Source organism: Salminus brasiliensis, chromosome 3 (genome assembly GCF_030463535.1).
Source record: "Salminus brasiliensis chromosome 3, fSalBra1.hap2, whole genome shotgun sequence".
NCBI lineage: Eukaryota > Metazoa > Chordata > Actinopteri > Characiformes > Bryconidae > Salminus > Salminus brasiliensis.
The window spans coordinates 24,149,610-24,177,009 of NC_132880.1; the positions used below are offsets into that span (position 1 = coordinate 24,149,610).

Sequence of the window (27,400 nt, forward strand, 5' to 3'; positions counted from 1 at the left end):
ATCAGATGAACTAGGTGTTGGATTGGAACTGGAAATACTGGCCTTCTTCTAGCAGGACAAGGAAAATGGTCAAGCTAACACAGTCACACACTTATTATTATTTCTTTATTTATTTCTATATTTTTGAACCCAAGATTAATTAACATAATAAACAAAAAAGAAAAGAAAAATGATAGGGAAATATTTTCAGATGGTGGAATTATATAAAGACTCTTTTCACACAGCTAGCTGAAAAAAAGATCATACGGTCGTATCTGTTGTATAAGAACCACTAAATGAATGCGAAATATGGCCTAATATTAGTTACCCATATTATTATTATTATTATTATTATTATTATTATTATTATTAGCGATTTACTTTATCTTTACAAACACTCTTCATCATTACACACATTTATTTCAGCGTTGTCAGGCAAGACACGAACTGTGTTTGTGCGCGTGTGAGAGTGACGCGTTTCCGCCCGTGAAGCCTGCGGATCTGTCAGACATGGCGGCCCCCATGGAGCTGTACTGCTGGAGAGGAGATCACGGTTTGCCCTCGGTGGATGTGGACTGTTTAACCGTGCTGGTAAGAGCGCAGAGAGCGTTAAGAGCCGGGTCTGCTGTAGTTCATGTCTGGATTAGGGGTTGAATGCAGAGCTGTCAGAGCTGCTGTGGGTTTGTGACCGGAGCACCGTGTGCTGAGCACAGAAACGCAGACAGTCCACACTTTTCACCTTTGCGCTATCAGCGCTGACAACAGGGCCGGAATACCAGCGTTTTTCGCGTTTACATAGGGCAGTGACCGACTTCTATTCTAACAGAAATACACGCTGTTTCGGTTTCAGTCCAGGTGTGAAGGGTATTTTATTTTGTAGTTTCCAAAGTGAAACATTTCAGCGCAGTAAGCGCTTATTGAGCGAGGCAAAAACTACAACTCCCATGGTGCATCGCAGACTGGCACGCTAAAAGCTGGTAAAGGAAAAGTTTAGTGCTAGCGGTTAAACTTTCCATAAATAGACTAACAACAAATACATAAATAAATAAACAGACAATGAAAAAGACGGATGTATTCTAAACATCTCCAAAAGTATATGGACAGTTCTTTTAATATGTAAATTTAGCCACTTTAAGGTGCACCCAGCAGCTGCTACTTTTAGTCCTTTAGGATGAGTTGGAGTAGGAGATCTAATCGTCCAACATCAGTACCTGACCTCACAGATGCTCCTGCTCTCTGGCTGAATACAATCAACTCCCACTCACACCAATGTTCCAACATCTTTCCAGAAAGTGAGTGGCTCTTACTGAAGCAAAGACGTATGAGAAGCTACAGTAAGCTTCTAATTCACGCTACTTCAGACTATTAAGGGACTCCTCTTATGGGAATTCATATTTTCTCACTTTTTAAAATAAAATAATTTCTAACAGTCATCACTGAATTTTCATAAGTGTTCACGCCCCTGAAAAAAAAACTGATTAGCCTACTTTAATTGACTGTATTATTATTTTATATTATTATATGTATTGAGCCGGATAGTGTTGCTGTCCATGGTGTTTTCTCCCTGTCTTAGTAGTCTGACAGTCAGCTGACCCAGTCCAGTTTGTTTTGGAGGGAGCAGATGCTGGCAAGAAGTTGGCTAGCCTTAGCTAGTGTTTGCTTTTAGCCTAGCACAGATACCTGCTCTCTTCCCCTGGCTTTCACTTCACCCTTTGCAGAGTGCGAGCTCCCCTTCTGCGGATACTGGTACAATAAACGAAACAAACCCCTTAATGGGACCCCAGGGGTGGGCGAATGCCCTTGATTTCAGAAGAAACGCTGGAGAAGCTGAAAATATTCTGCAAACGTTGTGATCACTGCAGCAGGCTCCTGTTTCTGAGCAGGAAAAGCACTGAATTCACCACGGGAGCAGGGATACCGTCTCACTGAGCTGTTGTTTTTGGATCAGCAGGCTCCACGGCTCCCAAAGGGATTTAGCCGTGCGTTTCATTGGGTCTTTAGTAACACCGAATTCTCCCTTTTACTTTACCCAAAGCTTTGGACTTGATCCCCGCTCATTACAAAGATGCGACTGGCCTTCTTTCCTTTGAAGATGTTGAGTGTTTTCCCCGTTGTTATGGTTACCATGCACGCTAATTGAAATATCTGTTTCAAAATTACCCTTAATGAGTGACAACAGTGTAGATAAAGGGCCTGAAGCCCAGACTAATGATATCAGTTTAAGCTTCCCGCAATAAGATGAAAGACTATGTTGTTTTTTACTGATTGTTTATGCTTTTGATAGCGTCATACGTTTTCTTATATTCCACCAGCATCATGAGTTTCTCCATTTTTGCTTAGATTTATAATTTATAATTTACTTCGTTGGGTTTATATATATACATCTCCTGCATTATCTTGTGATGTGCTACACCTTAGTTAAATGAGAAATGCACTGTACAACCCTGTATATACTCCTCACCGACCCTGCTATAATCATGGGGTATGAAGGTGGATGGAGCGAGGGGCATAAAAACTGGATGAGAACATCCTTGTCGTCAAGTCTGTGCTTATAGTTCTTGCACAAAACGTTTACTGAAACTTGCCATTCCACTTCAGGTGTTAAACCAAGAAAAAATCCACTTCTTCCTTACAGATACAGATACCTGATTTTTAAGTATCTGCCGATGGCCACTCTGCCTCAAATACCCGATGGACGGCTATCAATCCTGATATTTATGGTTTTTCACTTTTTATAGTTTGTATTTTTTTATTATTATTATTATTATTATTATAAATCTGAAAAAATAAAAATAAAAAAATAAAAACTGCAGCAATGCAGAAACACATGCAGGTAGAGAAGCATAATCTGGCAAAGCCCGATCAAACAGCAATGAAAAAGTGCCAGTTTAGAAACAAAAAGTGCTTATTTAGCAATTTCACATTTGAAACCGTCAGTGTCTGGCCTTTAAACAAGCTGCTGAAACACCACATGGAAATAGGGCTGGGCGATACGGTAAACATATTGTGTCACGATATTTAAAGACATTTTCATGATGAACGATATTTATCGTAATACACGTGAGCGCAGACAAAATGCATCAGGGTGACAAATTCTTAAACCGCTGTTCAAGTACTCTCCATTACTGAGTACAGCTTGCATTTCATCCACTTACAATAGACTAATTACACACTCATCTTTAATGACACATGCAGTTGATCAGTGTTCTTTAAGCACTATCCATGATATGCTCAGAAAAGCATATTGTGTATTACAGTAAGAACATTTTTCACGATACAATAAAATATATATTTCACAGCTCCACATGGAATTAAATTAAGATGTATTTATGTCTGGCTTTTACTGGTTTCATAAAGTTTGCAAACAAGAAAAAAAAGAAAGTAAGCCTCATGGTATCGGCACTCTCTACTACCGATACCGATACTTTGTGTAAGTGCCAGTATCGGCACCAATACCGATACAGTATTGGTGCGATACTAGTCGGTCACACGTTTTCTGTATCGGAACAGAATTTTTTTATTTTTTATTATTCCTTGTCAGTTCGGAGCATTTCTATTGGTCTATTCATCCAGAATTATTTACACAGTGTACAGAGCAGCTACAGGGTACATAGGATGGAGAAAATTACAAACGTTCAAAAATTGAGATACATGTTTTTTGTTGGACTAACAAAGCTAATGCTAACTGACGAGGGCAGGGAAGAAGCGTTTGTAGGCGAGTCAAATGTCACAGAACAAGCTGATGAAGGCAGCTGGCTGTCTGGAGAGAGCGGGTTGCAGAATATACTATAACACAATAACTAGGATATGCGTCTGTGGCTCGTAGCAGAGCTTATGGTTTCTTTCCCACCTCCCTCATCATTAAAAAAAAAAATTGGCTGGTTTTATTCTGAAGCAAAATAACAGGGTGGTAATAAGCTTGTGAAACAACATACTTACTACTTACAAATCAAATAACAGAACCTAAAGTACTTAAGAAAGGCATTCTTTGGCACCATTAAGGCACAATACTGAGCAGCCATACAGAACAGGTTTCAGTTATCATATTAAGATTAAGTTATATTAAGAGTTACTCTCTTAATCTGAAAGACTCTGGACCTGAAACTAGCCATATACACGCATATACACGTATACCTGGGGATTGGATGATAATTATTTTGAAAAATCACCAGTAGTATTTATTTATTCTTATTTTTAAACCTTAGTGATATCAGAATATTATCACCACCCCTGGTTTGGAGGCCCAGTAAGAAAAACGGGCTGCTCAGTTCTAAGGAACTTTTCTAAAAGCACACAAATGTGGATTTAAAAATATGGGCCTAAATTGAGCAGAATAATATGACATTATTTCAGAATGTGGTGCTGTGAATAGTTTCCAGACTGTAGGAATACTCTACAGCCACGGCATGCTATTCACATTCGAACAGCTCCAGCCTTTTGGATGGGGTAGATCTGTCAGCAGACGTGGGAATGAGTCTGTCATTACCAAAGCTTTAAGCCCAACTGCAACCCATAGAGGGCCCTGTTCCTCGCTAAAGAGAGCCTTTTAGGCCTGACTGGGTTTGTTTGAATGGGAACGATAATGTGAAGCTCCAACCACAAATCGGTTCGTCCTCCTGCGGGACTGACTGGCAGTGGAAAACAGGCCTGTACCGGCATTGGGTTTCCGCTTGGTCTCTGGTCACCGAGCCCTTGAAGGAGCAATCCTCTTGCTTGTAGGTGTTCTCGTGGGGTGGGGTGAGTTTTAATATGCCTGTGCTGCTACATTACATTCCTGGAAAGCCCAGTCAAAGGCATCAACCGCAGTAAGATATACGGAATAAGACATTCATACTCAAGATTTTTCCGACAACTTCAGCAGTCTGAGAGCCCACACATCGTAGACTGGATCTAGACAGCCACAAATACTCTGAGTATCAGGTTGTAGTCCACAGACATGACCATATGAGGAATATCGCAGTTTTTTTTTTATATGGGAGTTTTTGAAAATCATAGAAGTGGGAGAAGAATTGAGACTCTGATGGCCAAGGATCAATATTCAATTATTAGTTTTGTATTAATGTATGTATGTATTAAGCTTACAAAGCCAAGTCTTACAAATGGATGTATAGCCTCGATACATAAAATAAGCATATAATATAATAATCATAATATGAAAAAAAAAACAATGAAGGGGCCATATTTTAGAGATCACCACCCAGGGAAAGTACACCTTGCACGGCTCGAAACGTGCAAAAGGCATAAACCAGCTCTCTTAATTAATCATGGGTGTGTTTTGGGCGTAACGTGCAATAAACCAATCAGTGTGACACTTGCTATTCCCAGTAAGAGCCAGGTGCGGTGTGCCAAATAATCATAATATCATAATATAGTATAAGTAATATAATCATAGTAGAGATGGTATAAATAATGAGAGTAATGATGGTTAATGGTGGTAGTATTAGCAGATACTTAGAGTCGTAGAAATTTTAACATGGTCATTAGGCAGGTAGCAGTGGCGGGATTGTGGGCAGCTAGTCTGACACGGGTGGCAGGGCAGCCTGGTGGTCAGTGTGGTGGGTGGCAGCTGGTCTGACTCTGAGAAGGTAGACTAGGAGACTAGATTAGTAACTTGGATGGCCAAGCCTGTGTCTAGGTTTATTTACATAGAGGCTGTGACCTGTACAGTTGAGTGTTTTATGAGACTGTCCCTTTAATTAATTACTTGCTTAATCAAAGCATCTCTGTTAAGCTCTTGTAACTCCAGTGTTCTGTATTAGTGTCTGTGTGCTGTGGGGGCAATCACTCGGACCATCATGGCCAGCGGTCTTGTGTTTTACTGTTTAGCTCGCTCTCCTATAACGAAGAAACTTTGTGACGTTGCTTTTAAAACATGTTATTATGCCTGGCCTGGGAAATATGACTCTGTTAACATGCAGTAAACCTGAAAAAAAAGAAGACTAAGATTTATTGTGTACTCAGTATGTTCCCAGTTATGGGACGCAGAGCTCCAGACCACAGTGGAATTCACAGAGGGGGAGCTGTCTGATCTTCTTTAATGGCAGTTTCCTGACTGGTTTAGCCATGGTGGGTGTGTTGGACCTCAAACCCTCTTTACGTTCCCTCCCTTTTCCTCCTCTTCCTCTGCACACATTCCTTTGAGGAACCTGGGAGTGCATAGTCCTGGATTAGCACCAAGTTCAGGCAGTTCAGATTGCTGGAGAACATGAAGAGTTAAAATTAAAGAAATAAATTGACCTTTATAGCACCACTATGTTGGTGCTCTCTACTCCAGTCTCTACTCTGACCATGGGACCACTGTTGTCCAGATATAATTAGGGTGCTGGTCCATTCTCAGCACAGCAGTGACACTGATATGGTAGTGTTTATGTTGGGGTGTATGGTGGTGGTTTGAGTGCATCAGGCGCGGTGGTGTTGCTGGAGTTTCTTACACGCCTCATGGTCACTGCTAGGTTGAGAGTGGATCCACCACCCATAAATACCCAGAGAAGACTGACTCTGTGGTCAGAAACTCGCCACTTATGAAGGATGAGAGGATTGCCAACACAAACTGCATCAACTGATGTGCTTCAGTCTTTAACTGTACACAAGCTAGGTGGAGCTATAAGGGAGAGGTTTCTGATAAAGTGGCCAGTAAGAGTACAGGCTGTTCTTCTGTACGTGAATAGGATGCTTAAACTCTTCATAATGTCTTAATATCTGAAATACCAGATGTGGCCGATTTTTGGCATTTATGTGGGATTAGCACCACATAAGAGAAGAGCGCAGATAGCCATCGTACCTCTAATTGATCTGCTGATTGGTCCATAGGTTCTTATTACAGAAAACGGCCAAACCAGGAATGAAACAAGTGATTATCTGCTTAAAAGCAGTTGGACTCGACAGGGATTCATCCAAATCCAAAATTCAGGCCCAGTGGCCTATAGACAGCAATGTTCGGCCAGGAATGCCCAGCTAACTAAGGCCCACACCCGTTTATAAGATAAAGCCTCTGATCTGAAGACAATCTGTACAATACTGCTGTCTAGCGGTCAGGGTTTAAACACAACACAAAATGAACCACTGTCTGCCACCAATCTCTGCATATAACAATTCATTACTGACACTTCAATAAATCAATATTTTCTTACACATCTTTGCTGAATACCATGTTTTTTAATTGACAAATAAGCTTTTCATTTTCCACATTAAGTGTAATGTCCTCGGTCTCTTTCTCTTCCAGGCCTATGCCAAGTTTGCAGGCGCCCCACTCAAAGTTCACAAAATTACCAACCCCTGGAGAAGTCCTACAGGTGAGACAGTGGAGCTCCTTAAGTTTGTTCTCTTTTGTTTTTTTTCTAGTTTTTATTATTATTATTATTATTTTATTCTAAGGCAATGAAATCTACCTTACAGACTTACGGGTGAACTCTAGTGGCCTCAGTGTTTACAACACTGTTGGTATGAGCAAAGCATAGAATATTACCTAGCCTCTCCACAGCATAGCACAACAAAACCTAGTACACAAAACGACACGACTTAACAGACCAACACGGCCCAATAAATACCATTTTGCACAGCACCGCACGGGACAACTAAGCGGAGTGCACCATTTGACCTAGAGCACAGATCTTCATCTACATCTACTTCTGCAACCTCTGAAGGCCAGAGGACACAAACCAGCCTTCTGAGACGAACTCCAGCGTTCTAATGTTGGCAGCTGTTTTAGAATCTTCAGAAGAATAACTGCCCCTGGCTCAGCGGGCAACGATATCCTGTCGTATGTTTTAAGCTGTATTCAGGCGGGATTCAATTTACATAGAGTTCTGGGGAATTTCTCTCTTTCTTAAGAGCTCTTCTGTGAGTTTATTCCTGTCCAGGTGAGCCATGTCTATGTTTTTCTCTGTCATCCTCTCAGAAAATCACAGGCCGATTTACCCACTTTCTTTCACGAATATTTTCTGTAATTTTGGACCCATCCAGATTTGCATCATGGTATTTTTCCATCTCACGTCAGAAAAAAGGTGTTTGGACACTGTATTTAATCTACAATAACACCGATTGCCCCCCCGACTGTTTCATTAGTTAAAATCTTGCATGTGATTAATTGCCCATCTTCACAAGGCTGTCATACTTATATTCCCGAAATGTATGGAAAGATATTTACTGATCATCACTGAGAAGGTTTTATCTGGATAAAGTGTCGCTATTTAACTTTATTTATTAAATATGAATCACTTATTAGCTCAACTTGGCTCAAGTTCAACAATATAATATTGTTGTTGCTACACTGGCACATCAAGCTAGCTATCATGCACTTGCTACCCACGATTGAGCTAACCTTGTGCAAGATCAGCAGATAATTGGTATTCTAATAATAATAATAATAATAAAAACACTAGATAAAACACACTGTAAATGGGGGGGGGGGCAACTCTGCTGGCTAACAAGTAGCATGCTAGCTACATCGGCTGGCTAACGTATTGGGTCCTAAATGGTCCTTCTGTTAGATGTCGTCAGAAGGGAAGGGATGTGTTACGACACCAGGCGAACACAAACAGCCGTGGCGCCCCAGCCCAACATTAGCGTTTGTTCATGCTCTGGCCTTAAAATGTCTTTTGATTGATTGATTGATGAGGTCACCATGCGTCAGTGTATCTTAATAATGATTACCAACAATAACATGTTGGTACCCCATCCATCACTCAGACCCTCCCTGTTACCGTGTTATAATTTCCTTCTTATTCACTCAGACTTTAATTCTGTCCACTCAGCTGTTCCTCTGACCGAGGTGATGAAGCTTCAGGAGCGTTTGAATGGGGGAATTGGGTGGAGCTGTTTAGAGCTGCCATAAAACTGCAGTAGAATTAGCAGATGATGAACTCCTTAACGCTTGCTCATACACTCTTACTGGACACATATTAAGTGACTATTCCATGTTAATAAATAAATTATTGTTTAATAAAAATCTACATTTTAGCTTTATATTCCCACCAATTAAATTTTTGTATGTCAACATTTGGACCATGTTTACACCTGGTCACTCCATCCATCTCGAGTAACAGGATTATACCTATAAGGCCAAGCCACATTAAAATGCAAGTGTAAACACACTCAAGACTCCTTTACAACTGAGACAACCAGTCCAGGAGACACCTGGTCTGATACACCTTTAAGACATTTGTTATAGCAGTGAAGAGGCGTCCATCTCCCCAAGACACGTTTTACAACCAATCCCCCTTCCACGATAATAATTACAGCGCAGATTTGCATAATCGGTCTCATATAGCAATCATATTTCAGTCTTGACTAACCAGACACGCATTTGACTACCCAGTGTAAAGGCATGTGGCTAAAATCTCAGGACACAATCCAGGTATTAGTCATGTGACGTCACCAGGTGTAAACGGGGTCTGCTCATATTTGTAACTTGGAGGGTACATTTTTATAGTTGGTGCCCTGGAGAGCAAAATTGCAGCCGTACAGCCCCTTCTTAAATATCTCAAATTTGGAGATGCCCTGATTTCCCTTCAGAGCTTCAGAGTTCCTAATGGTGCTTCTATAAAGCTGTTCAAGCTGAAGTAAAGAGGCTGAGTGGAGGGGTGATATACGAGCTGAAGGAAGGGAAGTTTTAGACCCCACTTTGTTTGTGTCTTCAAGGGTCAGAGGTCAAGAAGCCAGAGGTCAATGGGTCAAGCATTTCCTGCCTCAGTTAACCCTTTAGAGTGTGTTTGTTTTTGCACTCCGCTGGAACTCTGTTGACAGCTCTTTCAGCACCTCTCCAGATAATAACACATTTTTATTATTTATGTATAGCCCAAGTATTTATAGAGTTTAACATATTTACAGTGTATATACACACTTTTCAACTTTTTAATGACACAGTCAGGTCTATAAGTATTTGGACATAGGTTTTGTCATTTTGCCTCTGTACACCACCTCAATGGATTTGAAAAAAGACCTTTAGACCTTTAGCTTTGATATAAGTGCTTTAACAAATGCACTGTATCAAAAGTAGTAACTATTTATGTGGGTTCTTTTGTGTATGTAAATCCTAAAGTCTTGTTTTGGGTCATTGTCCATCTGTACAATAAGTGCCACCCTATCAATTTTGCAGAATGTGACTGAATCTGAGTATAGTATAGGCATTACATGCCTTTGCCATGATAGTGCCTCCATCATGTTTGACAGATTATGTGGTATGCTTAGGATTATGTGCCCTACTTTTCCCTCTTTGTGCTCTTCTCTTCCCCTTATTGTATTACAAGTTAATCTTGATTATAACTGTCCAGATAATCATGTTTTTAAAACAGGTCAGACTTCTTTATATGTTTTCTAGCAATGTCTGATCTGGCCTTTCTGTTATTGAGTGTTGCATTTTGGAGTAAACCCTCTGTAGTTACATTCATGAAGGCATTACAGGATTGTAGACTTTAAAAATGATTCTCTCCCTCCTCAAGACTGTTCTTGACTCGACTAGATGTTGGAAAGGGGATTTTCTTCACCAAGGAAATACTGTGCTATCATCTACTTTAGTTGTTTACAGTGGTATTCCAGGTCCTTATTGTTGATTTGGCCACAGTTATTTAATGATGGCCTCTTTTACTTTCATCAACACCTCTTTGGACCACATATTGAGTTCCTATTAACAGCTACCAAATGTGGTTTCCACACTGGGAATCAACTCCATTTTTTTAAAATATAAGGCTTCTTAATATTTCATGACATAATAAGGAAACAGACAATGTAAGCTTGTGAAAAATGAGTGAATATGAGAGGGGGGTGGGCTGTAATTTCTACCAGACCTGAATCCTATAGAACACCTTTGGGATATGCTGAAATGGCTGGTTCATGTTTCTAGAGACAGAACCTCCCTTAGTCTTCCTGTTCAGCTCTATGGAGAATAATGTCACCTTCTTCCAGGCTGAGTGTGGTTTTAATGGTGGGTGACAGTGATGTAAAGTTGTGTGTGTTTCCTCTCTGACAGGTATTCTGCCTGCGCTAAAGACGAGGGAGGAAGGAAGTTTTTCCCAGCCTAGTAAAATCATCATTCAGCTTAGGAAACAGGTGAATGACCTCCTTACTGACCCTCATCCGGCTCTGAATGGCTCACAGGTTATGGGACCCAACAGGTGGAACTGTGGACGAAAGTAAAGGCCTTCACGGGTCCAATCAGATTGGAAACCTGACCTCTGGGTCAGTGAGTTTTTAGGTCTAAATGCAAACATGTGTAAAAGCTGACAGCTGTGTAGGCTTTTTTCCCCCAGTGATTTCACTAATGATTGGAAATGACCAAAAAAAAAACTGTCGTTGTAAGACCAAATGTATAACTTTACAGCCTTAATTTAACATAATTGAGAATAATTATGTGCAGTTTGGGACTATAAAAAAATTTAAACAAATAATTACCTGTAAAAGAAAACTAGCAAGTTCAGAATTTTACATCATGCTCTAATTTAGTGTGTTTAGTAATCAGATTTTAACACCACTGCGGCTTTGCAGTCTGCCTGTAATCAGCTCATGTAGATCTGGAGTTTTACAAGTATAAGATTACTAAACTGTTTGTAAACCTGTTGAACGTTATTACCAAAATCAGATTTTCCAGTTATCAGATTTGATTTGTATGATTTGTGTGAATGTACTCACAGGGATGGGACTATAGGCGGATTCAGGAGTACTGTTGGGGGGAAAAATATTCTAAATTTATTTTAAATATAAAAATGTTTTTTTATTTAAATGCATCTTTATTATGATAAGACAAAATAATGAATAATCATACTGAACATCAAACCAGAAGGCTTCCATTATATACCTCTAAAAGTCCTTGTTTGCTGCCAGCATTAGCAAATGACTGTTAGACATAGGCCTACATTAACCACAAATGTCAAAAAAAAGAAAGAAAAGGAAAAAAAAAGAAAAAATATACAATAATGCTAATTTCTAAGGTTAGCCCCCTCTGGGATTCTAGTGTAATATTAGCCCTAAGCTAATGTCAAATCACTGGAACATATTATATTCAGTAGTACTCCTTAACATGGAGTTTAGCTTGTATATTGCAGTTTTACAGCGTCTCCTGATGACCGAGCTGCCATCACTGTTTTCCAAAAACGGACTGAATCCTGGTTTTCCACTCATTTTCACAGTCAGTAATGCATGTAGGATTTCTAGATGGACTAGAGGAACGTTTTTCAGATGAAATTGGCCCCACCCACTGGACCCACCCACTTCTGTCAGTACCTAATAGTGTTGGTGGTTAATCTGATAGACCCTCAACCTGTACAATCTCAATCATCAACAATTTTCCATTGCCCCCAAAACATAACAATGAAATAAGAAATAAGTTCTGTAATCTCGATTATGTTTTAATTATTTTAAATAAAACAAATGAAAATTGAATTATGATATGACTTCATGATCTAACCAATCATGCTAACACTTTACTGAAGGGCAGTGCTTGTAAGGCTGCATAAAACCTAGATACGCTTTTTTTATTATTATTATTATTTTTAACCAAATGACCTAAATCTTCACACAGGCTTATTTCAACAAATGTCAGTTGTCATGGCTGTCAGTTGTGAATAAATGGTCACAGATTCAGAGCTGCTGTTAATTTAAACAAGTGTGTGTGCTGTCATGGAGCAGAAACGGAAAATAGTTGGTGACATCTGGAAGAGTTTGGTTGCTGTACACAGACAGGAGGACATACCCTGGAGCGCACACACTGAATGGGGGGGTTGGATGGTCAAATCCGGCCAAATCCGGCCAAATCCGACCAGCCCCAAGTCCGACAAGTCTACCCACCCCCGTTGGTGTGTAAGCTCCATGGAATGTCCTAACTAAAATTAGTTCACCATGATAATTGTATAGCATTGTCAGTTGTAAAGTAAGATGTGTGCGTGTGTATTGTTTGATTGGATCTTCACAGTTCTTGGCTTTGGTTTGGTTCAGTTCCTTGCTTCACTTAGCGGGCATCCACCCTTGTCGTTATCATGTCAGGACACAGTGGGTCATCTGCTGACTCAAGGCACAAAAATGCCCCCTGGGTCACTAGTTAAAAGCTGCTAGCCTGCACGGTACCTTCTTGAGCAGGGTAATGCAGCATATACAGTGAGTCCAAGAAGTATTTGATCCCTTGCTGATTTTCTTCGTTGGCCCACTAATAAAGACATGATCATTCTATACTTTTAATGGTAGATGTATTCTTACATGGAGAGACAGAATATTAAAAAGAAAATCCAGAAAATAAATCTAAGGAATATATATTAATTGATTTGTATTTCATGGAGTGAAATAAGTATTTGATCCCTTAGTATTCATTAGCAGTTCTGGCTTTTACAGACCAGTTAGACACTCCCAATCAACTTGTTACCTGACCTGAAGCCACCTGTTCTCACTAATCACTTGTGTGAAAAACACCTGTCCACAGAATCAGACAGATCACACAGATTTCAAGTCTCCAACATGGGTAAAACCAAAGAGCTGTCACAGGACCTCAGAGTCAGAATTGTTGACCTTCACAAAGCTGGAATGGGCTACAAAAAGATTAGTAAGGTGTTGGATGTGAAAGTAACAACTATTGGTGCAATTATCAGAAAGTTTAAAGAGTATAACATGACAATCAACAGACCTCGGCCCGGTGCTCCAAAGAAGATTTCGCCTCGTGGGGTGGCAATGATGCTGAGAACAGTCAGAAATCGTCCTGCAACCACTCGGCAGGAGTTAGCAAATGACCTGAAGGCAGCTGGGACCACAGTTTGCAAGGAAACAATTGGCAACACTTTGCGCAACAATGGATTCACATCCTGCAGTGCCCGAAAGGTACCCCTGCTGAAGAGAGCACATGTGGAGGCGCGCCTCAAGTATGCCAATGATCATTTGAAAGATGAACCAAGTTATTGGGAGAAGGTTTTGTGGTCAGACGAGACCAAAATTGAACTTTTTGGCCTCAACTCCACCCGCCATGTGTGGAGGAAGAAAAATGCTGCCTATGACCCCAAGAACACTGTGCCCACCGTCAAGCATGGAGGTGGAAGCATAATGTTTTGGGGGTGTTTCTCTGCCAAGGGTACAGGGCTACTTCACCGCATCACTGGGAAGATGGATGGAGCCATGTACCGCGCAATCCTGAGGGACAACCTCCTCCCCTCTGCCAGGGATCTGAAAATGGGCCGTGGTTGGGTCTTCCAACATGATAACGACCCTAAACATACAGCAAAGGCAACAAAGGATTGGCTCAAGAAAAATCACATTAAGGTCATGGAGTGGCCCAGCCAGTCGCCAGACCTCAATCCGATCGAAAATCTATGGAGGGAGCTGAAGGTCAGAGTTGCCAAGCGACAGCCCACCAACCTTCATGATTTAGAGAGGATCTGCAAAGAAGAGTGGGCCAAAATTCCCCCTGGTGTGTGTGCTAAACTTGTGGTTAACTACAACAAACGTCTCACCGCTGTGCTTGCAAACAAAGGCTTTGCCACTAAGTATTGAGTGTGTTTGGCAAGAGGGATCAAATACTTATTTTCCTCATTGAAATACAAATTAATTAAAATATATTCTTTAAAATTATATTCTGGATTTTTGTCTTGATATTCTGTCTCTCCATGTTAGAATATATCTACCATTAAAAGTGCAGAAGGATAGTGTCTTTATTAGTGGGCAAACAAAGAAAATCAGCAAGGGATCAAATACTTCTTGGACTCACTGTAGGTTTGGTTCTTATATCACACAGTAGTCACATTACTATAAGCTATAATGTTTAATAGACATCTGTGCCAAAATGAATGCTGTAGAAGGACTACCTACTAACACTAAGCTAATGATGGGTTCTAGGAACAGTGTTGTCGGTTCTAGACTAAGCACAGATGTTTGAGGCATGTAGTTTCTTTCAGTTGCTTCTGAAATCAAGGATATTAATGTAGAGCTGCTGCACTTACAGCCTTTACTCTTTACTCTTACTGCACTGCATGCTGGAAGATTTGATTGCATGCAGCCTTACGTGAGAAGCAGTGAGGTCAGGTTGGAGGGGAGGGTTATACCCCTCTGCCCCACTCATGGCATTGAGCCTGGTGACCTGAGATTTGTGCAACTGCTCCAGAATGTCCTGTTCTTTTGGTCCATGGTTCCATGGAGATTATACAAGCGCTGTGCAGGTATAGATGGATACAAATGGGTCTGGGAGTATGGATACGGATGGGTGTAGAATGGTATGGGGTAATGTAACAAACGCCGACACCTCTAGTCTATCCTGTGTTATGTGGTGTTGGTTGTGTGTTTCTTCCTGTATTACGACATCTTTAATTAGTATTAAATTAGTAGCTAATCTATACCACTGGAGCAAGTAATCATTCCAGGTGCATTGTGCCCATTTCTATTGGTCCAAAGGGCAGCTGGAGGTTTCAAGTGCTAGAACTGGGGAAAAACCAGCAATCCGATTAACCTTTATGTGGGTTTATCTGAGCTCTTGCCTATTGAAGGTCGTTGTTATTGGGCTCTGTGGTTTGGTCAGCAGTAGCTCGTTTTGTAGCGGCCTCTGTGTTACAGTTATGGTCTGGGTTTTATAAGGCTGGCACTGTGTTTAATTGGGCAATGTGGTGAGTATTTCGAGGATTTATGAGAATACTAAAACTGCTGTTATTCAGGTCATTTGAGGAGCTTGCTTCTGCTGCTGTTGTCCCTGTACATCAGCTGTTTGTTGCTCTGCAGTACACAATATTTAGTCGTTTTCAGCAGACACACCATATGTGATTATGTACTTGAAACACAGCCACTCCATCAGAGGTGTGTTGGAGTCCCAGAGCAGCTCGGCCTTCTCAAGCTACCACTTGCACTGCCGCACTGTGATCTCGGGCTATAATTAGATGTTAGTACGGCTGTTTTTGAGTGTTACCTTCACAGGTAACTGCAATGTTTGCAGCACCGTCCTTTCTTACTGAAAGTGTTTTCTAGAACACCATGGGTAATAGTGACTCCTCTTCTGCTCATCATGTCCTTATACACTCATGAGCGAAGCTTCTTGGCACAGTAGGCTGCATCTGGTGTTGCGGGGGAGAAAAACACACACACACAGCCTAAACACTCCGCCATTAGCCAGACGCACAGTTTAAACAGAAATACATTACTACATTCTATCTCGCTCTGCAGGCCTGCAGCTGGATCAGCGCTGCTCTTACATCACTCTCGCTTCACCATGGCGCTCACTCTTGAGATCACACACCAGATAGTGCTAGACAACGTATGGTCTCATCAGATCACAGCTACACAAAAGCCTCTTAGACCGGTCGTGGCAGCAGTGTCCAGCTGCAGCCTAGCAGACCAGGCCTGTTCCCTGTTCAGATATTTTGGAGTCTGCTCAGATTCCGATTCCAAGTGATGAGAATCAATGTTTTTTTTGTTTGTTTTTTTTTAAGCAAAAGTCAGTGGAAAACTGTGGTCAGTCAGGCCAGAGATGGTTTGTTCGGTGTCTGAAGTTTGATTCTTTCGTTTTCCACTGGACATATAGGTTAAAGTAGAACGAGTAACAGAAGTAGGGATACACCTATCAAGTATCTGCTGATATTGAGTATGGATACCGATACCAGCTCTGACGTAAATACCGGATAGACGGCTATAAATCCTGATATTTATAGAGTTAACATTTTTATTGGTTGTATTGTTTTTTGTTTTTTTTATAACTGATCCCAAATAAGATCTAATAAGCTTGAAAATGGGGAAGCATTAACTGGCTAGACTTCACCAAACAGCTTTTTCACTGTAACTGTAAAAATAAAAAATAAAAAATTCACATTTCAAAGAAGTGGAAACTTTTAAACTCTTGAAACTTTTGGTTTGTAGAACCAAAAAAAAAGCATAAAGTGCACAAAATTGCTGTAAATCTAAGAGTCTGTTTAACGGTAATAACTATTTATGACTGGCTTTTACTGGTTGTTTAAACATTGGGTTTCATAATTAAGTTTGCAAATAAAAAAAATGTTCTATGTAAAAATAAATAAATAAATAAATAATGTAGAGCGTCAGTAAGCTTCATGGTATCGGTGCTCTCTATTGCCGATTTGGATGCCGATGTGTGTAAGAGCTAGTATCTGCGCCAAAACTGATACGGTATTGGTGCAACACTACAAAGAAGCTTATACCGTAACAGTTAGCGTCTAAATCAACACACCTCAGTACCGAGCAAGGCTACTAACAGCAGCGGTACCTTGAGTTTTGTGTGTATAGTTGTCTGTTGTGTAAACAGGATGCTCTTGTTTTTCAGAAATACAACGCTGACTATGACCTGTCTGCTAAAGAAGGTGCGGACACACTGGCCTTCGTCTCGTTACTGGAGGAGAAACTGCTGCCAGCTCTGGTGAGAGATGAAGAGATGGATACAAGGATGAATGGATGATATTACTTTATTAGTCCTGAAGAAAAACTTTTAGAGAGGCTGGCTCATTACAACAGACACAGTAACAACAGAACTGTATAAAAAAAACTCATGTTACTGAATCACTCGTTATATATATTCATTTATATATTTTTAGAAGATGTAAATGAAAAACATTGACAAAAGTCATACCATATAGAGAAAACACTCATACACATTTTAGAATATATAAGTACATATAAGTAAATGTAATTTAATTCATATGTAATACATAATAATTCATAATTTATATGAATAAATACATTTCAGCCCCATGGTTTGGTCACCCCTGGTCACAAATGCGAGGTATTATTTTTCCTTAATAGAGCTTTCTTCATTCTGGATATTGATGTTAGTAGAACTTCATCTTGATATTATTTTAGAATCATCTACTGCTCTCTATCATTCTGGATACTGATCATCTGAAACCTGCAGATTAATATTTGCACATAATGCACATATTCATCTTATTATTCCTCTTTTATGCAACCAAATAAGGTTCTATTAAAAACAATGAGCAACAGAATATACTTTTTTTTATATACTTAAGGTTAATAGGTGTCAGTGTCCTGTATAACTTACACACATATTAGGTATAAGGTATCACACACACGCACAGTATGACACATTTTCCATGATGCTCATTAATATTCAGCGGCTAATGGTTAAGGTATTTTTTCTGTTTTTTCTCCTGGTGGTGGTTTAGATGTGGTCTGAACTAAAGCCTTTAAAAGGTCAACACTGTTTTCACAGCATGCCAGAACGACACCCTGCAGTCTCCAGAGCATTACACAAGAAAATAAAGTTTACCAACAGATAGAGATCACGTTTCTGAACCCATAACGTCCCATCAGGCTCTTAAAAATGGCAGTATACAAAGTACTGTTGTAAGCGAACCTCAGTGCATACATTTTAGGGCACTTTGCAGTGAGGGGGAGGTCTCCAAACAAATAAGACATAGTGTAGGGCCAATCGGAGTCAAGGGAAGGTTTAACAACAGCCAGTTGCCAAATCAAATGGCATTTCTGAAGAACATCAGGTTTTATCTTAGTAAAGTAGCAGTAACAAAACACGCATTGCAGTAAAACATTCACCGGATTAGAAAGTTAAGGCTGTTTTCTTGCTCAGCTTATGCTGGTTTCACCGTTGGATTGGTTCAGAGTCTGGTTCTTCCTCTAAGCTGGAAGAGAGTAATGGAAGCTGAAATTCATGACTTTGATGTCGTTTCTTACATAAGTCATTCACATGGCTGTCCTGTTCTCATTACCATCACTGTCCACAGTAAAAATGACCTTATTAAACGGCTCAGTGTCCACTAGAGTTGACCAGTCCATGTTCTATACTGTTTTATAGCTTGTATAATGTAAGTTATAAGACCATAATGGCGTACTGTACAATAGCATCCATTAGGTCATTGACTTCACTCTCTAGGCTTCTATAGAGTACAAACTCAACAGTGTCAAGGTGAGGATTAGGATTTAGACTTTGTGAAATTGTATAAAAATCACACAAAAAAGTGAAATAAGAGAAATGTGTATATATAAAAAAGATGTAGGGCAAATGAAAGTGAATTTAATAATAATTTAGTTGAAATACATTATGCAGGTTATACACAAATAGAGCTGGTCGATATGGTAAAAATACTAGATCACGATATTTAATTCCATTTTTCATGATGCATGATATTTATCAGTCTAAATACATCAGTAGTGTCAAATTTTTAAAAACTGCTATTCAGATGCTCTCCCGTACTGAAACAGGTTGTTTAGTGTTATTAAAGTACTAACAGTATCCTCAAAATGCATAGAAAAGCATATTGTGTATTACGATAAAATTTATCACGATACGCTAAAATATCACCATATTACCCAGCTCTAGACACAAAGCACCTTAAAATTCCCCATCCAAAACCAGTTTATGATACGCAGTCTCAGATTTTCAGTCCCCTCTTCAGTTCCTCTTTTGTATCACAGAAGAGCAGAGCCGTGGCTCAAAGCTACTAGGCCTGTTAACCTCCAAGAAACGTCCTCAGTCCGTTTGAAGTGTTAGATGAGTAGAACCAACTGTGGCATGTTAGTGTGTGTATACATATTGCATGTAGAACGCCCAGACTCCCCTGAGGGACCCAGTAACATTTATTATAACAAACTTGTGCCTCATTGCCTCTCCCCTGTATTTAACGGTGAGAACGACAAGCTTTGTGAGTTTCCTGAAGTTGTGAGTTATGAGTGGGAGCCTCATGCAGACTTTTATTAGCAATGTCCAGGCTGCTCTAAGAAGCTGAGAAGTGAAGTAGGATCTTGGCTAAGTTGGTGGTTTTGTTCCACCGTTTTAACCACTTTTCTCCATGTCTTTAGATCTACACACAGTGGGTCGATGCTAAGAACTACGTGGACGTGACGCGGCGCTGGTACGCAGAAAACATCCCCTTCCCTCTCAACTTTCTGCTGCCCAACCGCATGCACAGCCGACAGCTGGAGAGACTGCGACTGGTAAGGGGAGACCCAGCGCTGGAGCCGGGCGAACAGCTGGAGAAAGAGGTGAGGAGGGAAGAGAGAGAAAACGCCCCACAGAGTACGCTAGCAGACTTAATAGCCAGGTGTGACCTGTTCCCATGTTTTTTTATGACATGTTAAGCAGATATAGGTGTGGAGTTCATTCCAAATGTCCTGTTGCATTTAGCATTTGGTAACTTTCCTAGTGGCCAAATGAATAATTTGGTATATTCATAAAAAGAAGGAAGGCATTGGTGAGCTCAACAACTCAAGCAGGCCAGGAAAGACAACTGAAGTGGATGATCGCAGAATTAAACTTTGCCAGAAAATATTTCTTAAGCCTGCCCAGACTATTTTGATGACATCAAGATTAATTCACACCAGAATGATGAAAGGAGAAGCGTATGGAGAAGGTAAGGAAGGGTTCATCATTCAAAGCCTACCACATCATCTGTCCAACATGATGTAGGCTCTGTTATGGTATTGGCATGTATGGCTGTCAGTGGAACTGGGTCACTAGAGCCATGCTTTCTTCTAAGATTACAATGGGTAACGTCCATAAAACATACCACAAAAGCAACCCAAGAGCTTTTTAAGGCAATGAAACTCAATGTTCCTAAATAGCCAAGGCAGTCTGCTGCACTTGGTGAAGTCATTCTTATTATTTTAATTGTTTGTCTAATCACTTTTGAGGAACTGTAGCACTTAACATTGTAATATTTTCCCAGTAATATAATACTCCTAGAAATTGTGCATATAGACTTTATGCCAAAATCATTAGCATATGCCAGAGAGATGGTCAAAATAAAAAAATATATGACATTTTCATGATCCACAATATTTATTACAATACACGTGATCGGTGACAAACAGATCATTGTCCCTACTCTGAAACATGGAAGAGGCTCTGTTATGTTCTAGGGCTGCTCTGCTGCATCTGGCACAGGGTGTCTTGAATCTGTGCAGGGTACAATGAAATCTCAAGATTTCAGATTTCAGATTTTCAAGGGATTCTAGAGAGAAATGTGCTGCCATTCAGTGTCTGAAAGCTTGGTCTCAGTCGCAGGTCATGGGTCTTGCAACAGGATAATGACCCAAACACAGCCAACACCCAAGAATGGCTAAGAGGAAAACGTTGGACTATTCTGAAGTGGCCTTCTATGAGCCCTGTAGCAATAAATTCTACTAGGTAATACTACTATTCCAATAATCTCCCATACACGTCCATTAAACCAGACTTCTTGCACTGTCTGTAATAAAACATGCAGATGATCAGTGTTCTTTTTGCACTGACAATATCCTCCATATGCTTAGAAAAGTATATTATATATCACAAGAACTAAATGCATTATAATACGAATAAAAATAGTCATAGTTCCTTCATGTTAGCATGTTTGGTTAAACCCCTTGAATTAAAGCTTGAAATCTACACTTCAGTCAAATCTCGATTGCTTCCTTTCAAATCCACCGAGGTAAATGTACAAATTTACAGATAAGGTACATTTGTACTGGTAAAATGACAAACGATCACTGTCTGCATACTTATGGGTCCAAATTCATATTTATAACTTTCAGGTTTAATTATAATTCAGATTTGAAGTTACTGATAAATTCCATCGCTTTACCAAAAGCTTTTTAGTCTCCTAAGCCAGTAGTTCTCAATCGGTCAGTTGCAGATGATGTAAGAGTGAAGATCATTTGGAGTTGAGCGCTATTTGGAGGCAGTTTTATCCTTTCCTCTATAGTAGCTAACGTTAATGCTATATCCATGCACTCTTTTAGATTAGCCACGCTAGAAGCTGACACAAAAATGGCTTTATCTGGACTTGTTAGTACTGTAAAATGTCCTACAGTCCATATTCTGCTTAACTTAAGGAGTATCTGATTTTATTTATTTATTTTGAAATGATGATATTTGTAAATGCGTGCAAAAGAAGGCTGATTTTCTAAGCACAGGTTTAGGACTGTGCTGTTGCAGTTAACAACTTACCCTTCTTGTTAGGATTGCTTCCCCTGCTCTGGACAGACCTGAACCAACTCATGCACCAATTAACAAGCCCCTCCTGAGGTGACCCGAGTGTCATAGAGTAGGAAAACACTACAATATGCAGGGTAGTGGTCCTGCCCTACTGTTCTACGCAGTCTCAATACTTTTACCTGGATTTAACTGATTACTTGAGTGTGTGTTTAATAATTCTCTGTTCTCTTTGCCTCAGCTTTATCAGGATGCCTTGGAGTGTATGACCCTTCTCTCCCAGAGACTCGGCTCCCATAAATTCTTCTTTGGAGATTCGTAAGTAACTTTAATGCAAGGTGCAGTGATGGTTTCTGACCACAGATTTGCTCCTGTCTGAAAAATGTTTGTGGTGGGCCTGCTCTCAACCTAGCAGCAGCACTTCAGTGCCTGAGGCACTTGTACCAGTGCCGGAAACACTACCACGTCATTGTCTCTGCTGTGTTGAGAATGAACCACCACCCCAGTTATATCTGGATAACGCTGGATAACTGTGGCTAGAAACGGAACGATAATGATTTGGGTAGAATGGGGCTGATTAACTGAGCAATAGCAGGTAGGCGATAGTCTAGAAGTCTCCATCTGCTGTATATAGCAGAGATTTAAGGTAGTTTCTAATAAAGTGGCCTGTAAGTGGAAGCACAAGGTAGAACATAAGTGCACAAACTGTAAAATACGCCCAACACCATACAGTAATATGATTATGTTGTGTTCTCTTAGGCCCTCCTCCCTCGATGCGTATGTGTTTGGTCACTTGGCCACTCTTCTGAAGATTAAGCTGCCCAACAGCAAGCTTCAGCAGCACCTCAGCTCCCTGGACAACCTGCGGCAATTTTGCACCAACATCTTGGTTCTGTACTTTCCCTCGGAGAGCAGAGGTTTGGAGTTTTTGTCTAGATATGTTCCCTTCATGGTGATTCTGAAACTCTTAGCATTGTAGTATTGCTGAAGCTGGATTACAGTGTGTGCAGAATTATTAGGCAAGTTGTATTTGAGAGGATTCTTTTTATTATTGAACAACAACTATGTTCTCAATCAGCCCAAAAGACTCATAAAGATCAAAGCTTAATATTTTTGGCAGTTGGAGTGGGGTTTTTTTAGATTTGGCTATCTTAGGAGGATATCCGTTTGTGCAGGTAACTATTACTGTGCAGTATTATTAGGCAAAAACAAATATATACCCATCTCACTTGTTTATTTTCACCAGGTAAACAAATAACACAAAATTTTGAAATAAACATTTCTGACATTCAAAAACAAAACCACAAACAAATCGGTGACCAATATAGCCACCTTTCTTTACGATGACACTCAAAAGCCTTCCATCCATAGATTCTGTCAGTTGCTTGATCTGTTTACGATCAACATTGCGTGCAGCAGACACCACAGCCTCCCAGACACTGTTCAGAGCGGTGTACTGTCCCCCCCCCCCCCCCCCCTGTAGATCTCACATTTTATGAGGGACCACAGGTTCTCTATGGGGTTCAGATCAGGTGAACAAGGGGGCCATGTCTTACTGGCCAGCCACGCTGTGGAGAATTTGGATGCATATGATGGAGCATTGTCCTGCATGAAAATCATGGTTTTCTTGAACGATACCGACTTCTTTCTGTACCACTGCTTGAAGAAGGTGTCTTCCAGAAACTGGCAGTAGGTCTGGGAGTTGAGCTTCACTTCATCCTCAACCCAAAAAGGTCCCACAAGTTCATCTTTGATGATACCAGCCCATACCAGTACCCCACCTCCACCTTGCTGGCGTCGGAGTGGAGCTCTCTGCCCTTTACTGATCCAGCCTCGGGCCCATTCATCTGGCCCATCAAGAGTCACTCACATTTCATCAGTCCATAAAACCATAAAATCAGTCTTAAGATATTTCTTGGCCCAGTCTTGACATTTTATCTTATGTTTCTTGTTCAAAGGTGGTTGTTTTTCAGCCTTCCTTACCTTGGCCATGTCCCTGAGTATCGCACACCTTGTGCTTTTTGATACTCCAGTAATGTTGCAGCTCTGAAATATGGCAAAACTGGTGGCAAATGGCATCTTGGCAGCTTCACGCTTAATTTTCCTCAATTCATGGGCAGTTATTTTGCGCTTTTTTTTTTTCAACACGTTTCTTGCGACCCTGTTGGCTATTTGCCATGAAACGCTTGATTGTTCGGTGATCACGCTTCAAAAGTTTGGCAATTTCAAGACTGCTGCATCCCTCTGCAAGACATCTCACAATTTTTTACTTTTCAGAGTCCGCCAAATCTCTCTTCTGACCCATTTTGCCAAAGGAAAGGAAGTTGCCTAATAATTAAGCACACCTTATATAGGGTGTTGATGTCATTAGACCACATCCCTTCTCATTACAGAGATGCACATCACCTGATTTACTTTACTGGTAGTTGGCTTTCAATCCTATAGAGCTTGGAGTAGGACAACATGTATAAAAAGGATGATGTGATCAAAATTCTCATTTGCCTAATAATTCTGCACACAGTGTATAGCTATACCAATCTACACAATCATACTCATATACAGCCTAATCCATATATACCAATCTACACAGCCATAGCCATACCAATACCAATTTTTAGCGCCAAACCCATACCAAATGACCATATATTATGTATTGTGTCTGTATTGAGTATATTTAACCAAATTTTCACAGATAAAACAGTCATGGCCTGGCTGTTCAGGTTCGTTTATGCACAGAACAGACTCAGTAACGAGATCAACATGCTTTATACTAGATTCATACTGGATTAAAATCACTACACAATTACGTGATTGTTAGATTTTAGCTTTTTAAGGTTCGACAGTTACAGTTACTACTGTCAGACCTCCAAAACTACACACACTGGAGATTCATACTGGGTTGAAATCACTCCGCAGTTATTACCGTCAGACTGTACAACCTAAACACACTGCAGCTTCACAGTGGATTAAAATCACTCCACACTTATTACTGTCAGACTATACAACCTAAACACACTACAGATACATACTGGATTAAAATCACTCCACAGTTATTACTCTCTGGCTGTAAAAACTACACACACACTACCAATTCATACTGGATTAAATTTACTTCATAATTATTACTGTAAGAGTGGAAGAACCACACACACTGCAGATACATACTGAATTAAAATCACTTAACCAATGAGACGGGTGATTTTAACCCAGCATGAATCTGCAATTACTTAAATGATAGAACCTATGTTTTAACTAATCCATCTCTAGTAAAAGACATTGAGAATTGTGCATCAAAACAGCGACATATCTATTCCTTATTTCCTTTATTTGTAACCTTTGTCTTTCCGCTGTCCAGAGCTGCCGACCCGAAAGGTATCACCACAGGCCGATGGCGGAGATTTTGATAATGAGCCGCACAAACGGCGGAACCAGATACTGTCCGTCCTGTTCGCTGTGGGAGCCATGCTGGGTTACGCCGTTCTCAGTGGCATAATCACCATTAAACACTCGCCAGCACAGCTGGAGGCGCCACTCGCTGATGACGAAGACGAGGAGGAAGAGGAGGAATGATAAGGTGGAGGAAGAAAAGCAGTTCAAATTGGAAATGCTTGTCCTGAGCCGATGGGAGTACTTGCTTTGCTGCTAGCAATGGGCGTCCGCCTGTTGTTCACAGAGAAACTGTACATTGTGTACAATCTGATATAACCTCCACAAGCTGCTCAACCGAAGTATCTCTGAGCTTGTTACAGGCAAGACCCATGTTGGTGCTTTTCATTTTTCTATTTTTTTTTTATAATTAATTCCTATTATTATTTAATTTTTAAAAAAACATAACTCTAATGATTATTTAAACGATTGCATCACCCCTGTTTGAAAGCGGCCAGTACCGGTCGTGGCCTCATTTCCCACAACTTCATAACCGTTATCAAAACGGAAATGCTTCTGTTTTTTGGAGCGAGGATGTGTTCTGTCAATGGATATCATTAAACCACATCTTTCTGTGTCATGTCTGCTTTTTAGGGTGTCTTGCAAATGTCTCATGTGACCTAAAGCAGTTTGGGACCCTTCAGCTGTGGAGGACTGAATTCCTTGTTCTTGTGTAATGAGTTCTGCTAGGAAGCTTGTAATTGAGCTCTAGGAGCACCCCGTTTTGAATTCTCGCTTGCTGTGATGCCACAGGAACAGACACATTTACATCCACTCTCTGTGCACTTTATTAGGAACACTATACTAATACTGGGCGGTGCCGCCTTTTGCTCTCAAAACAGCCTCAATTCTCCCCTGGGACATGTGGCGAACATTCCTTTAAGATTCTGGTCTATGTTGGTATGATGTGTCGCAGAATTCTAGCATGTTTTTCATGAGCATGTTTGTATGGATTTATGTCTAGTAAAGTCCTGAAACATTGAAGGCCACAGAAAAGCACAGTTTAGGTTCCTTTGGGAATCTAAGTATTCCAATTTTTACAGATTTAATCTCTTAGTGTTTCTGTGACAGGATGGCCAAAACAACTGTATAATTAACAAAGTATGCTTAACCATTTATTTCAATGTTTAAAAACTAATTAAAACATCATATATGCAGTAGTAGGCATACAGATATAGGCATCCATGTTCAAGTTATATGTTTTGATGATTTACAAGGGAATATAATTGGAAACAATATTGGAAAAATATTTTCCAATATGTCAAAAAGTTAAAGTAAATAAACTTAACTGTGGAAAATGTGACTGTGCTGCCTAAAATTGCATGTGTGTGTGGGGCAAAAAGTATTTAGTCAGCCACTGATTGTGCACGTTCTCCTTCTTAGAAAGATGAGAGAGGTCTGTAATTGATATCATAGGTACACATCAACTATGAGAGGCAAAATGAGAAAACAAATCCAGGAAATCACACTGTAGGATTTGTAAAGAATTTATTTGTAAATAATGGTGGAAAATAAGTATTTGGTCAGTAACAAAAGTTCATCTCAATACTTTGTTATATCCTTTGTTGGCAATGACAGAGGTCAACCGTTTCCTCTAAGTCCTCACCAGGTTTGCACACACTGTAGCTGGTATTTTGGCCCATTCCTCCATGCAGATCTCCTCTAGAGCAGTGATGTTTTGGGGCTGTCACTGGGCAACACGGACTTTCAACTCACTCCACAAATTTTCTATGGGGTTGAGGTCTGGAGACTGGCAAGGCCACTCCCTGACTTTGAAATGCTTTTTACAGAACCACTCCTTTGTTGCCCAAGCAGTGTGTTTGGGATCATCGTCATGCTGGAAGACCCAGCCACGTTCCATCTTCAATGCTCTCACTGATGGAAGGAGGTTTTGGCTTTAAAATCTCACAATATGTGGCCAGTTCATTCTTCCCTTAACACGGATCAGGAGTCAGTGAGTAGATTCCCTCTTCTCAGCCTGGTGCAGGTCTACAATTTTCTTCCTGGTGTCCTTCAACAGCTCTTTGGTCCTGGCCACGGTTAAGTTTGGAGTGTGAATGTTTGAGGCTGTGGACATGTGTCTTTTTATACAGATAACGAGGTCAAACAGGTGCCATTAATACAGGTAACGAGTGGAGGACAGAAGAG

General features: G+C 40.4%; 1 protein-coding gene across 1 annotated transcript; it reads left to right on the plus strand.

The window, feature by feature from the left end:
* The first annotated feature begins 473 nt into the window (after nucleotides 1-473).
* Nucleotides 474-25,832, plus strand: mtx1b (metaxin 1b). The gene is made up of 8 exons (XM_072674697.1): nucleotides 474-570; nucleotides 7,202-7,271; nucleotides 10,946-11,025; nucleotides 17,207-17,299; nucleotides 19,714-19,896; nucleotides 22,068-22,144; nucleotides 22,586-22,743; nucleotides 25,182-25,832. The coding sequence occupies exons 1-8, from the start codon at nucleotides 490-492 to the stop codon at nucleotides 25,394-25,396; spliced, it is 957 nt and encodes a 318-aa protein (XP_072530798.1). The 5' UTR covers nucleotides 474-489; the 3' UTR covers nucleotides 25,397-25,832.
* The last annotated feature ends 1,568 nt before the right edge of the window (nucleotides 25,833-27,400 follow it).

Excerpts from the sequence above, each read along its gene's own strand:
- mtx1b (XM_072674697.1), top strand. The coding sequence starts at position 490 with ATGGCGGCCCCCATGGAGCTGTACTGCTGGAGAGGAGATCACGGTTTG. Across the intron at positions 571-7,201 it reads TGGACTGTTTAACCGTGCTG|GCCTATGCCAAGTTTGCAGG; the intron begins GTAAGAGCGCAG and ends TTTCTCTTCCAG. Across the intron at positions 17,300-19,713 it reads AGAAACTGCTGCCAGCTCTG|ATCTACACACAGTGGGTCGA; the intron begins GTGAGAGATGAA and ends CCATGTCTTTAG.